Source organism: Sebastes umbrosus, chromosome 19 (genome assembly GCF_015220745.1).
Source record: "Sebastes umbrosus isolate fSebUmb1 chromosome 19, fSebUmb1.pri, whole genome shotgun sequence".
NCBI classification, from domain to species: Eukaryota; Metazoa; Chordata; class Actinopteri; order Perciformes; family Sebastidae; genus Sebastes; species Sebastes umbrosus.
This window is the reverse complement of record NC_051287.1, coordinates 20519182-20534157: the sequence shown is the minus strand read 5'-3', so window position 1 is coordinate 20534157 and position 14976 is coordinate 20519182. Positions and strand designations below refer to the sequence as shown.

The following is a 14976-nucleotide window of genomic DNA, read 5'->3' as shown; positions in this document are numbered from 1 at the left end:
TTGAAAAACAGTGTCCCCATTTCTCTGGATAATCCACAGCGCTCACTGCCAACAATTTTCATAGAGACTATTTCTTCAGTAGAAAGTAGATCCAATGAAAACTGTCAGTGGATAATCTGTAGTAACTGGGACACTGTTTCTCTAAAGATACCTTGCTGCTGATTTTCACAACTGTAATATCTGAGGCTATGAGCACCACATGAAATCCCTTTAACTTGACCCCTTTCCTTCCATTTAACCACGCTTTAAAGGAACAGTGTGTAACATTTCGGGGGATCTATTAGCAGGAATGGAATGGAATATTCATAACTATGTTTTTATTAGTGTATAATCACCTGAAACTAAGAATTGTATTTTCGTTAGCCCTTCATATCTACATAGGGAGCGGGTCCTCTTCAGGGAGTCCAGTGTGTTGCTCTGTCATGTTTCTACAGTAGCCCAGAACAGACAAACCAAACACTGGTTCTACATAGAGCCTTTCATATTTTTACGTTACCTGAATGCCACCGTAGTTCTCCGACATGCTTGTGAAACTGCGGCAACGTGAGCCGCAGAGTGCAAAACTGTGGTACCGCCAGCCTCCATCTGACTTCCGTTGCTCCTGAAGTAGTGTTATTCCAGCCTGTTCTCATTTTCCATACAATGTAAACCCACCCGCAGCAACAGTAAACACACAGGGGATGTGCACTGGTGACGTAGTTTAAAGAGCGAAAGAGGCACGCCGGGCGGGCGGGAACGGAGGTGGATGGGTCCAACAAACACAAGGCTTTCATCCAGGACACCGCTGTTCATGTCCCGTGTTCACATCAAGTCACATTTGCACTGTAAAAACATCGTAGTTTTAAGCCCAACCATGTTGTTTTTCTCCTAAACTTAACTAATTATTTTTGTTGCCCTAAACCTAAGCAAGTGTTTTTGTTAAATTCACTACTTGCTGTGACTGAAAAGTGACGCCGAGGTGTCTGAGTTAGCGTCAGTATGTGACGAGTTGGAATGAGAACGTGTTGGTTATTATGGTAAGGATGGCCTCTAAGCAAGGCGAACAATCAGAGGTATAGTTGGTTACAATCTGCAACCACACCACTAGATGCTGCCAAGTGACCCTATATGACACTGATACAAACTTTTTACATGATTATGTCAGACCATAGACCTTATGGAGAAACATTATAATCTTGGTGCTTGATAGGAAACTATCAGTGTGATCGTTATTGGACAGAATGATCAAATAGTTCTCTCCAGCTGTTGGTAGTTTGGTTGTGAAGATGCCAGTAAAATGATAGCTAATTGGAGTGTACTCAAACACACATGCTGTTTTTGATCAACATTTATTCTGTGAAAGATTACTCTGAGCCTAATGAGTAAGTAGAAAAAGAAGAGGAAGAGAACTGTTACGGGAAAAGGCCGGTGGCTGAAGCCAAATCATAAATAAATAAGAAAAAGAGACGTTTTCATCCTGGCTCACCAAAATATAAACAGCTAGAATAAACATCTGCCTTACTAAATAGAAATAACGCCACTGGTCCTGTTACTGTCTCCTGTCAGCCTTTCATATTCTGTTTCTTGTCCAATCTTCTTGACCTATCACCAGAGTGGGAGTTTTGTTTGTGTCAACTCTTGTTCCTTCATTTTCCTGCACATTTGTCTGTTTGACTTTCAGTTTCCTCTCACGGCTTCACAGAAAATGTAATATCCTTCTACATCACTGGCTTTTTAACAACACATTCAATGTTTTAAGTGACAAAAGTGACCTTTTTTTTCTAGCTGAAAGAAATGTTAAAGAGCATTAGCTGTTACAGAAAGGCTTCAATTAATGACTATATCTATTATTGATTAGTCTGTTGTAGATCCCCTCCAGACATGTTTTAAGACATACAAAAATACTCTGCTTGTAATAATTTGTGTCTGATATGGTTTTTCAGTTGAATAGACTGTTGTCAGGCTATTAAATAGGAGTTATCAGTCGCTATAAGCACCATAAATATGGGTCAATAGGAGCCTACTACACCCACTTGTAGGTTTTATCATCCATTCACATGGTAGATCACTGAAAGAAGGTATAAAAGAACATGACAGCGACCTCTAGCGCCCGTAGTAATTATGACAGGAGCAGAAGAGGAAGTCAGGTGCTGTAGTATAGATAGTGTGAAACTCTATAAGGGTTGGAGGTCAGAGACGATTTCACGATTTCACCCAGGAGACCAGAGTTCGCATCCTGTGTGAAACCAACAATGTGTAGTTGTAGTGGAAGTAGTTTTGTTGCCTAAAACTAAAGAAGTCTTAGTTTTATTGCCTAAACCTCAAGAAAGTGTACTTTTGTTGCCTAAACCTGTTTTTCTTTGCCTAAACCTAAAGAAGTTGTAGTTTTGTTGCCTAAACCTAAAGAAGTCTTAGTTTTATTGCCTAAACCTCAAGAAAGTGTACTTTTGTTGCCTAAACCTGTTTTTCTTTGCCTAAACCTAAAGAAGTTGTAGTTTTGTTGCCTAAACCTAAAGAAGTTGTAGTTTTATTGCCTAAACCTAAAGAAGCCTTTCAAAACTTAACGCTTCATTCAGTTTTCAGATGCTTTTACGTTTCACTTTCACTTTTACAACATAATAGGCGTAGTAGGCCTCTACTGACCCACATCTATGGTGCTTATAGCGACTGCTAACACCTATTTATTGGCCTGACAACAGTCGAATCGGGATGGTTTTTCCGCAACAATTACTTTGTTAAAAATTCTTAAAATTACATCTGCTCTTTCTTCCTCTTTGGGAAATCCAGAATCTATGAATATATACATATTGTTAATTTGGAAAGTTGGACAACTGGACACAGTGGTTTGTACAGTGGAAAGCAACTCTTTACATTTGAGAAGCTGCAACCAGCTGTTGTTATTTGTTGTTATTGATTCATTTTCTGATTAATCGAAGCATGCCAGCTCCATGCACGCCTGACATGTTTTGACACATTGAGCGATCTTGAATATTCATTTTCTTCCCACACTGTCTCTCATTAGCATCTGTGCTTTGTTCTCACAGCTGCCTCCCATGTTCACCCTATTGCACAATTTATAATTCATCCACTCCGTCACAGTCTGCTTCAAGTTATGCAGTTTCTGACGAAGACAACCATGTCATGGAAATTACCTTTTTAAAATTCACACACTTACTGGAAAATGTGTGGGAAAAAAACAAATGCTGCAAAACCTAAGACATGACACCTTCGTGGGGATTGATTTAGGATCCCCCGCACTTCTGGGGGCGGCTTACGGTCAGTAGATTTTACAAACTGACTTTTGGATGAGAACCAGATGACAAGTTTAAACTGTGTGCATGGATTGTTGGCTTTTCTTGGAGAGAGTCCAACACCCATCTGTCTCCAGGATTGCGAAACAAGAGCAATAAAAAACACAAATGAGTGATCACCCCCCCCACACCACCACGCACACACACACACACACACACACACACACCGTCAAACACACACACCGTCAAACACATGAACAGAAATTCACTTTCACACCAAAACTGCAGCTCAGTGTTTCTCATGATTCCAGGAAACACAGTTATTTGATTTCCTTCAAATGCTTGCATAATTATTCTTTTGCGCTCCTGCTGAGGCCACAGAGATGCAGGCAGTGCAGATGAAACAAGGATTTAATTCCAGTTTATAAAAAACATCCAGCTGCTTCTTGTACTCACAAGCCCCACTTGCTGCTCTGTGTGCTGCCAACAAGAGCCACTAGATGGAGCGTGTATGCTTTCACAAAGAGAGCCATCAGCTGCTCATTGTGTGTGTTTGACTGAAGAACAATTTGTCATGACTGGCACATCTGCAAAGTACATAGGCAATAGTAATAAGAATGAAAACTGAGATATGTATATATAATATCAGCAATGGAAGCAAGATTTACTTAAATAAAAGTACATAAGTAAATAAATAACATCAAAATATTCTTAAAGTACCAAAAGTAAAAGTACTAATGTATATTATATTATTGGATTATAATTATTGATGCATTAATGTGTTCACCACTTTAATGTTGCAGCTGGTAAAAGTGGAGTTTATTTGAATGATTTTATGATGGGTAGCTTGTGGATTTCTTCCTTCAGGGATCTTATCTAATCTTATCTTAATCTATAATAATACATCATTATTTGTTGATCATATTTTGTGTTATTAAACTGAATCTGTAATGTAACTAATGTTATTAGTTTTTTTGACGAATGTACTTCACTTGACTACATCCTATGCTATTTTATACTTCTACTCAACTAATTCAGGGGAAATATTGTTCTTTTAACTACTCATTGTATTTGACAGCTAGACTGTAATTAGTTACTTTTTTGATTAAGATCTTACATACAAGAACACATAACTTTATAAAAAACAATACGTTGTGAAAGACTTTTCGGCTTGTGGCCGTTTACAAAAACGAAAGAAAAAGCAGTGTGTGTTTGAGCCTCACGTTTCAGATGTGAATTGTGTTCAAACTTCTCAGATGGTTTCATTTAAATAACTTATTCGGGGCCAAAAAGAGGTAAAATAAATAAATCTTTCATAAACAGCAAAGAAAAGTCCAAAAAATGAAAACAGATTTGTGCAGCAGCCTCTCTCTCATTTATCATCTCACGACCCCTCAGATTTATCTTGCGACCCCTTACAGGGGCCTGACCCCTAAGTTGGGAACCACTGGACTGAACTGACTAACTGTGTATAAAGTAATATCGCCAATGTATTTTTACGTTGTGTTATAGCGTACTTCTTCCACCACTGTCTGCTTCTAAGCATGGTGCTCCAGCACACACTGCATTATGGTCTTATGAGCTGCTCCTGTAGCTGAGCTGCTGTCATTAAGAGGAAGATGTAGTGAGAGAGAGTTTGCACTGAGGTCAAACCACAGGAAGGAAGAAACAGGAGGGTAAATGAATGAAAACATTTCCTCTGCCTCCTACAGCACTGCGTGTGCTGACCTGTGGCCTGTCACTGCACACATCCCATGTCTAAGAATAACCAGGTCAATGAATAATGACTTGACTGTTGGTTTAGTAAACAAGGAGTGAAAAATGTTCTTGAGATGAAATGCTAATTACATTCTCCTTTCATGTGGTGCTACATGTAGCTACACGAGAAGAGGTCAACGAACCTCTTTATGTCGTAATAACAATTACGGTAACGCTTCATTTTTCAGGTCCGCAAATTGCATGGTAATTAGGCGATAATTAGCAAGTAACCTATTTGAAGTTTCTTTGGAATTACTGCCAAATTATCCCAATAATTACCTCAGCATGTATCGAAAATTACTTTATTATAAACATTATTTAATAATGATATTCCGCTATTTCCCGATAGCTGGTAGTTTATTTAATACATTTCCAGGAAAAGAATAGAAAGTTAATTGATATGCTTTATTTCCATGTCTGCTGATAAATAGATAATAATTAACAAATAACTTAATTGAAATTTCTTAAAAAACTCCCTGAATCATGACATTAGCTACCGGGTTACATTTCTGTAGACTATAAGTCACACAATGGTGAGATTTGTGCCTGATCAGAAGTGTCCTTTATTAGTTTTGGTTTTCCACCTCTGATGAAGAGCAGCCGCTTCTCAAACCTAAGGGCCCTATTTTAACGATTATGTGCTATTTTAGCATATAATTCTTAAATTATGTTTATAATAAAGTAATTTTCTATACATTTTGAGGTAAATATTGACGTAATTTGGCAGTAATTCCAAAGAAATTTCAAATAGGTTACTTGCTAATTTTCACCTAATTACCATGAAATTTGCGGACCTAAAAGTGTTACCACAAATACTGCAGTATAACTAGGGGTGTCGTGATGTACTGATGGTAACCATGATATTTAAAAAATTAAATACTGATGTCATGTTAATAATATACATAATATTGTGTATATAATCCAGCATCTCTTAAATCATGCTTTTGTGCAGTTATGGTTACAGACTCTCGCTCCACATCCCTACACACTTGTCAAAGTGTTTTCTAGATATCCCGATGATATTGTTACTGTAAATTCTTTTGTGTAGTGAAAATCTGATATTATGACAGGATGAATTGCATTACATACTCTCCCCTACTAGGAGGTATATTCAGTTGTTTTGAGGAAAAGGTCAAAACCGAGATGTTTTGCACATACCCTGCAAATTCTAGTTGCCAAATTCTTGATAGCCAAAAGATTTAAATCAGTTGTGCATTTAAAAGCTTCATTTTTTGTTGAAACTGTGTTGAGATAACAAGGCCTATTTTGTACATTTGTTGTTTGTTGGAGCTTTTGATCATATCACGGGATCTTCATTAGCAGATGGAGTTTCCATTGTTTCTGAGCATTCATGAACTTCTCCTCCAAGTTGGCAAACTTCATCTGTTGTTGATGCAGATTATCTGATACTTGAAAGCTCTGGGACAGCTATACAGTACTAAAGGGACCTTGCGGTTGCTGAAACTGCTGTTTCCAAGGTCAAGAACTTTGAACTTGTGTTCTAATGAAGTCTTGAATCAACTTTATGGTCATTCTGGAGGCTGTAGTTTGTGGTACCCCAAAGCTGTACTTGTATATTATACATTAGGGAATATGCTTTGTTACTGCTGCACAGGAGATGCTGTTTATGTCTGAGAAACAGCACAGACATGAGGTACTTAAACCGCTAGAGGTCTGCAGGGTGTTTGAGTGTTGGCACCAAACCAGAGCAGGATCTTCTGTTATCCGACACTCCTCCGTTCCTTCTATTGGGACGAGTCGGGATGGAAGATGGATGGCCTCAGGCTCTCTCCCCCTGTGAACATGAAAATGCCTCGCTAGCAGAGCAGATACAAGTCAGCAGGATGTGGATGTTTTTCTGCCCCCGACAGGTCCATGCAGGGCACCGCTCTCATCCACACTCGATATTAAAATGCTGACATGGAAACCAGCTGCTGCGAAACCCAAGAGTCATCAGACTATCTCTAATGCGTCCCTGGAGCATCAGAGCAATTACTAACTTTCAGGGCTTTATATGTTGTCCAAACTATGTGTGATGGAGGGATACAGAAGCATCTTTGTTAACATTAAATGTTAGATTAAGCCCCAGATTAATATCTAAATCATATAGAATATAATGGAATATGAACATGTTATATATATTATTATAGATTAGACTCTCAGTCATGGTGGCCCTGTTATACATGCAGTATAACAATTAAAACCTTAAAAGAAGGGTTGATGTTAAATGTGAAGATTTCATCATGACCCCAAATAAAGTTTTGTTTTACAGCAATCTCTAGAATTACACAAAGTTTTGCAATTCATGTAAACATATATATATATATATATATATATATATATATTTTTTTTTTTTTTTTTTGAAAGCTGCACTAACTACAGTCGTGGAGCATTCAGCAGCTATAGAGTCAGATATTTCTCTCAGGAGTTGGTGGAGACTGAAAACAAGCTAAAAGGAGAGTGAATATTTGACTTGCATTCGTCAGGTGGACAGAAACATGAATCTAAATTAATGCTAATGTTGCTCCATATCTGCTGGACGTGTTAATAAGCAACTGTTTGACATATCAATATGTCAGATTTGTGTTAACCACAGTTTATTGCGCTGCTCCAAGTGGCCAAAAGTATTACTTAATGCAGATTTATGCCAGTAGCTACATTTCAGGATCAAATCTTTGAATTAATAAATCCCAATCCGAGTGAACAGAGCTTTTTCTTTAGAATTGGCCTTATATCCACTCATATAAGAGCGGGGTCAGTTGGGACGGTGCCTTTTTTAGCAAGCAGGAAAGTAACTATGCCCATGCCATTCAACATGCTCATACTCATTTCCTAATAGAACAAGACCCACTGTGAAGTCACTGAGTGAATCTTTAGGCAAGTGGCAGCCAGTCAGAAACACCTTTTTTGGGCAAATTCCATATTTCAGTAATTTAAGAAAATATAATAATATCTACAATTTACAAAATGTTTTTTTTTCCCTCAAAGATATATGTGAACAAGTGACATTTTTTTTCAATTTAAATTATTATTATTATTTATTTATTTTTTTAGCCTATAACAAGGTGTCCCAACCGACCCATGGAGGCAGAATTCCTTATACATTTATACCTTTCACATTTGGGTTGGGCTTTAAAAAACTTGAAAAAATTGTTATCAGATACCTTTATCTGTTCAGGGATCAATTTATTTTCATTACTGTTCGGTAGTCTGTGAGTAATGAAAGGTTATTTGGTGTCAATACAAGTGTACCAACTGACCCCGCTCTCCCCCATCTCGTTAAATGACGGGGATTTCTCATTATTTAACACATCTCTATCTGCTGTCTATCACTATTTTTCTCCAAGTAGCCATTTTTGTTTGTTTTGTTAATGAACCTCAACTCAAATGCGTCACAGTTTGACTTTTAAATGACGTAATCACCGCGCATCCGTCATCATTTAGAAACACAGGTGACTCAGGTGTGTGACATCAGGACGCCGAGAAGAAAACCGCTGGCAAGCAAAAACGATTAAGTTTGTTTTCGCTTTAGTTTTTTGATGTTGAACTATAAGGCCTAAGCTTTTTAACACGTTGAGGCATGCGTCCAACTATAGCTTCTTTATTTTGTTAGTAACATAACTAAACGCCCTGCGCATTCACTCACTCATCCACTCGCTGCAACCCAAACACAGACCTTCAATCAACCCAACTCAGCAAGGAAGTGATGCTTATATATATGGTGGATATTAATGAAGCACGTTGGTTGGAATCAGGTCCGTCTTTATAGGCGTCTATTATTAAGCTTAACTATATGACTGAAGGCCGATGTCACTGATAGTACACTGATAGTATAATACCAAAACTCCACAAAAGCCAATGTTATTCAAATCATGTTTATTTTAGAAGCAACAGCAGGAAAACATCACTTTGACTTTAAAAGCCAGCCATGATTTAATGAGCCAAAAATCAAAATGAAGTAACCTTACAACTGATCTTTATCATGACGGTGATTTGTATGAAGGCTGATGATTTGTCTACCAAATGAAAAAGTTGAGATAGAACATATATTTTATGCTGCGGGTGACTCAGTGAGTTGTTTTCATATTAAAAACAACAACCCATGAAAACAAAGCTTGTGCATTCAGGGACGGATTGGTCCTTAAAGTGCAAATGAGTAAACAATTCATTTCTACGAACAAAGGTAGTAATTTACTCTGCGTGTCCACAACACACTCTAATTATGCTCTCATACACACACACACACACACACACACCAAACACACACACACACACACACACACACACACACACATACACGCAGCATCCTGTTCATTAATATCCCTGTAAACAAACAGATTTTCCTGAATAATAGCATGGAGAGAGAACAGGCCGCATTAACATCTGTAGGCAGGATAAAGTGGGCAGTTGTGTTATGCAGCAATTTTTTATCGAATCCCCCCAAAAGAATTCAATTTATTTAATAATAATAATAATAATGTACATAAACATGCTCTCTCTCTGTGGGATCTGATGTTGCTACAGTTAACAGTCATGCTCATTTTTTAAAAATCAATACAAAAGGATGAGTACTACACATCTAAAAAAAAAAGTCTATAGTCAAAAAAGGAACTCATGCCACAACAAAGATTTCTGTGCACGCCGTAGCACCACAGAAGAAAAGATAAAAGCAGCGCTGTTTCATTGTCTGTGTTTGCCTTTTAAAAAGCGAGTGGGCATCTTTCTCGTTGGTCTGATTCAGAAATAGTCATTCACAAACCACCTGTGAACGAAATTATCTGGGACTAGTCCTATTTGCTGAGGGAAAAAATAGATCCTCTCTGCTCACCATCTGTGACTAAAGGGGCCTAACAAGACCTGATAGGCAGTAATCAGTTCATCGGCAGCTCATGCCCAAACACTGTGTGTGTGTGTGTGTTGTCTGCATGTGTGTGTGTGTGTCAGGCTGAGGTTTTTCTTCACGCAGCTGCAGCACCAGTATATCAACGCTTACTGAAGCCTCTGGAAGTTTAAATTAAAATGTATTAAATTACTCACCGTAACTCGCCACTCAATTAATTCTGTGTCCCAACAGTTTAAAAAAAAAAACCTGGAAGCATGTGTTATGTAAACATAACGGCCCTGTTCAGACCTGGTATTAACATACGGCCTCAGTGAACTGATCACAAGTGGATAGCTCTAAGTAGAGGTGTGAACGCACTCAAGACGCATTGAGATCCGATCACTCAGACCACATTCAGAGGTGGTCTGGGCCACATATGATCACAGTCTTTTAGCAGTGTGTATGCGAATGTGTCCTGGGCCACATTAAGGACCGCCTACTCAACTGACGTCCCGCTGGGATCCGCAGTCTCATGTGAATAGACGGGCAGACGCGAGCGCTTGTCTGCCTCGCGGCATGGAAATGGCTTCTGTACTCTACTGTATCCAGTCGGTACAACTGTATTTTATTAAAACACATTTTATCTATAGGCTACATAGCTACAGACTATCAGACTAGGCACACAAAGTGCATTATTATCATACTGACGGACATGTGTCGGTGTTTTTTGTTCCGGTGCTTTGCATGTAGCTCGCTTGCACTCATCCCTGGCTATCTGAAGCTCTGTACCTCGCTGTTGCCTGGCAAAGGCGGCGGTGTCGGTGGCGCAGAGGTCCCGGGGGACCGCTGGTACAATAACCTTATATTTTGATGTTAATAAAATGTACCTGAATTCACAAATAGGTAGGATATTACTACTGATATTCATGTAATATTACATTACAAAGTCTGCTGTATTAGCCGTGTGTTTACTACGTGTTTATTTGCATATTGAGCGGGGAAGCGAGATCCGATCACAAGTGGTCACTCGAGACGCATGTGGAGACGCATTCTATTAACAGGTGTGAACAGACGCACTTAAAGCTGTCCACATGTGCTCGGATCACTAAGGACGCATGTTAGTGCCAGGGCTGAACAGGGCCAATATCTCTGCAGTTGAGTTCTGACTAAAAACATATATAATAGCAAAAAGTCAGTTGGAATTAAACTATTTCTTATTTAGTTACTTTGACTTATTCAGACTTGTCTCAGAAATGGGGCAGCAGGGGTGAAGTTGTCAGAGAGACCAGCTGGGTACATGTGCTTGGGGACTGTGAACTCATAGCGCTCCCCCCTCCCTCAACCGCTACTGTTGAGGTGCACTTGTGCAAGGCACTTAACCCCCAGTGGTAAATAATGGGAAGCAAAACAGGAACATAAAGAAACAGCAAAAATGTTCAGTTCAACTTCTCCTGAATAAGTGAAGGTTAAACCAATCCATAAATAAATTCTTAGCGTCTGTAAAACCACAGAGCTGCCTGCATCAGTAGTCGGAGCATCCGGAGGGACACACTTATTTTAAAGTTATATTAAGAAACACGTGGGTCAGTGTAAGCAGCTGCTAACAGAGGAGGCTAGACTCGGGGCGAGGTGGTACTGAGGGAAATGAGGGGCAGCCAGTCTAAAAGAAAGCAGCTCTGGGCGATCACCTCCCACAGAAGTGCAGCGGCACATTTTTTGACATGTTTTCTTCTCCGAAGCCCCAGGCTCGAAGCTCCAGCCTGTCCTCCTCCTCCTCTTTATCATCCTCCTCTCCCTCTCCCTCCTCGTACAGACTGGGCTCCTCCACAGATGTCTCCATGTTGGGGGTGTAGCCGCCGAACGCCTGCGCCTCCCTGTACTCGTAAATGGTGGGGAGGCTGCTGCGTAAGCCGAAGCGGCGCCGCAGGGCCACGAGCAGCGGCTGCGGCACGGTGAAGATGTCCAAGTTGTTGCCCAGGTCGACCCAGGCCAAGCTGGGGAACTTCTTAGGATCCTTCACCGCGTCTGTGAGGTCTTTCAGGATGGCCATTGTCAGGCGGTTGCCGTTGACGGCCAGTATGGTCAGTTTCGGCAGGCAGCCGAGGTAGGGCAGCAGCAGCCGCAAGCTCTCGTCCTGCAGCTCGGTGAAGCTCAGGTCCACCGCCGACACGGCGTCGCTGCTGCTCTGGAGGTAGAAGGCCACGCGGTTGACGTCTCGGCCAGACAGCGGGATGCCTGACAGGTTGACGACGTCACCGGACAGTTTCTTCTTCAGGGTTGTTTTGAGACTGTTTGAAAGAAGAGAAAAAAACAAAGTTCTAACACTTTAAGGTCGATCTCTGAGGCACAAAATGGCGCGCTAATTCTTCAACGCTGGCAGTTAGTTTTCCAAAAAGTGCACCAAGACAAACGATCTTTACTTAATGATACTGGGGCTATTGATTGTAATGGGGTGCCACGCTGTCCCACAAGTACAGGGGAACTGCAAAGCACGCAAAAAAAGCAAACAGCATCCAGCACCAGTAGAGTGTGGAGAGTGTAGCAATCAATAATGTAAAGAAGAGAATTTGCATTTAAATGTGTCTCGGTCTAAGTCCCTCAAGCAACAAATTCTGTCTCCTGGGCCGAATGTCGTTCACCGAAAAGCACCAGCTGTTTTCAGTTTCGGGTGTCACTTCTTTCCCGTAAAGCCATCTCTAAGGCAGCTCTCTAAGTCTTTAAGGACGAAACAACCATCAAAGATGATAAATAAATAAATAAATGTCTGGAAAACAGAGTGAACACGGCAAAAAAGAAAAGGTTGCCCTTCAGGTGGGGCCAATTAGTAACAGATATGTCACCTTGTTTTGAGCTGGGGTTGTTGTTTCAGTGTCATTTTGTAAACAGAGATTCAGGAGAGCGATGCATCTTGTTCTTTGAATTTTTTTAAAATCAGGTCACATGTGTCTGAAATGTTGTGGGTGCCACATGAATAGGCCACTTGAGCTGATGAGTACATTTAAAAAAAACAAACAAACATGAGAACTCACTGGTGTATTGGGAATAATTCAAAAAGTTTAACTTCGTAACTTGGTTGTGATTGGCCAGTGAGCCCAGCCCTTGATCACGCACGCAGCATGTTCTCATCATGGATGTATAAAGAGAACCGAATACAGCGTCGGAGGCGGGCTCCCATTCATTCCTATGACGTTGCTCAGTGGCGCATGAAGCCAAAATGGCTCAACTGCTGAGTGATAAAGTACCCGGATCATCCGGCGATCTTTCGCATCCAGTGGGCCCATAGAGCAGGCGCACTAACGTTTCCTTTAACTCCGCCTCCCAGCCCTCGGTCCAGCCGTGGACTGGGTCTCATTCACATGAACGGAGGAAGGGAAATAACTCTTGATGCTTCTTACAACTTTTAGGACCTAACAATTTAAATAAGGGCTATTCAAGTGTTCGTACTGGGAAGCTGATTTACCTCAAAAAAAATGTACCGCTGTTTTACAGACGTCTCTTTCCCGATGTTAGTATGTGGGAAAACTCTTCTTGAGCCCAATGGCATCACATGACAGACATGGAAGTTGTAATTCCACCGTTTGGTCTCTATGAAAATTTGCTTAAAAGCCCGGCGCACCCCGAATGACAGGCACACGAGACGGACAAGAGACAGACACAGAATCGGTGAAGACATTATGGATTTTTTGACGGCCCAGCAGCCCACTCTTGCAGTGGCCCTCCGGGGTTTGTCCCTCGATGCCACTTCACTATTGCCTTTCTCTAATGTTGCAGCCAGTCATTATTGACTCAGGTAACATCGTTACGATAGACGGCTTTTTAAAAAAAGATGTTGATGCAGCAGAAACAGAGATACTGCCTTTTTTCCCCTCACGTATTCTTCTTCCTTGTCAAAATCCTGCGTCTACATAACCCACAATGCAACTTGACCACCGACAGTTCTGCAGGAAATTCGGGTGTGTTACGTTAGTAGCAGCTAATGTATCCTCACCTCAAGCAGAGATGAGGATTGGGTTACAGACGTCTAAGCTCACTTCTTTCTAACTCCACACATCCAGATTTTTTCTCATTTCCTTAAGCGTCAGGTCCGACCAATGGGCAACCTCCAGTTCTGAGAAGTGAAGCCAATGTGGAAGTGCATTAAACCTGCAATCTTTCTAATAGCCAGCAGGGGGCGAATCCTCTGGTTGCAAAAATAAATTCATTCAAATGATGTTCATTTAGTAAATTATGGTCCCATTTAGATTCAAATATACCATAAAGCAGGGTATGCTTTAGGGCGTGGCTACCTTGTGATTGACAGGTTACTACAACAGAGTTGTCCGTGTTTTCGTCTTGTACTGTAACTTTAACCCTTTCAAAGTGTGTCACTTTCAGTTCATCAAAGTTAATTGTGACATTTTAGGTTGCCTAAAAATGTCTTATTCAGCATACGGTTGTACTGAGGTTCACCCTCTCGTGTCACTTCTGGTTGCAAAAAAACAGGATGGCGACGGCCAAAAACCAAAAAAGTGACGGCCAAAATGTCAAACTTAAGGCTTTAAAGCGGCAGTCTACAAACTAATGGGTGACGTCACGGTGACTACATCCACTTCTTATATACAGTCTATGGGCCCGACCAACGCTAGTGACATCACTTGAGGCAATTTAGACCATGATGTGTAAAATTGGTGGAGTTTCTCTTTAAATATGAACAGGCTCCTGACCAACATGTTAATTAAAGGTGCTATAGAGGTGCTGGTAGCTGGATTTAGTTACTTTGCTAACTAGCTTTATATTCATTGTACGCACAAATTGTATCTACCTTCTCATCTAACTCTTCTTCACTTTTCATTAAGTTTTGTCAGAATGTGATAAATGTCTTCTGAAATATCGTGCGTAACGGACAGGAGGATGAAAGTGCAGATGATGGATGGCAAACAGACTATAGAAGGACACAAATGGGCGAGAAACGAGAGAGAAAAAGGCAAGTGATCATCTATTTCAGTCCGAATGACATTCATACAACAGGTGTGAGGTGAATCCATCTTAAGGAAAAATACTACTATAACTATCACACTTACGTCAGGTTGGATCATTGTATTCCTCACTGCCTCACTGCAATCTGAGACACAATGTTCTGCATATACCAGAGTGTGTTAAATATGCATAGCAGAGCTATAAGGAAGC

At 40.5% G+C, this 14976-nt stretch overlaps 2 protein-coding genes across 6 annotated transcripts in view; one reads left to right on the top strand and one right to left on the bottom strand.

The window, feature by feature from the left end:
• ggt1b (gamma-glutamyltransferase 1b) overlaps positions 1-14976 on the top strand; it is an 81908-nt gene that overhangs the window by 20484 nt on the left and 46448 nt on the right. The window lies entirely within an intron of this gene.
• lrrc75bb (leucine rich repeat containing 75Bb) overlaps positions 10776-14976 on the bottom strand; it is a 29651-nt gene continuing 25450 nt past the window's right edge. Inside the window, exon 4 of the mRNA XM_037752336.1 lies at positions 10776-12098. Within this exon, the coding sequence (XP_037608264.1) occupies positions 11495-12098 (604 nt within the window). The 3' untranslated portion in view covers positions 10776-11494. The remainder of the gene's footprint in view (positions 12099-14976) is intronic.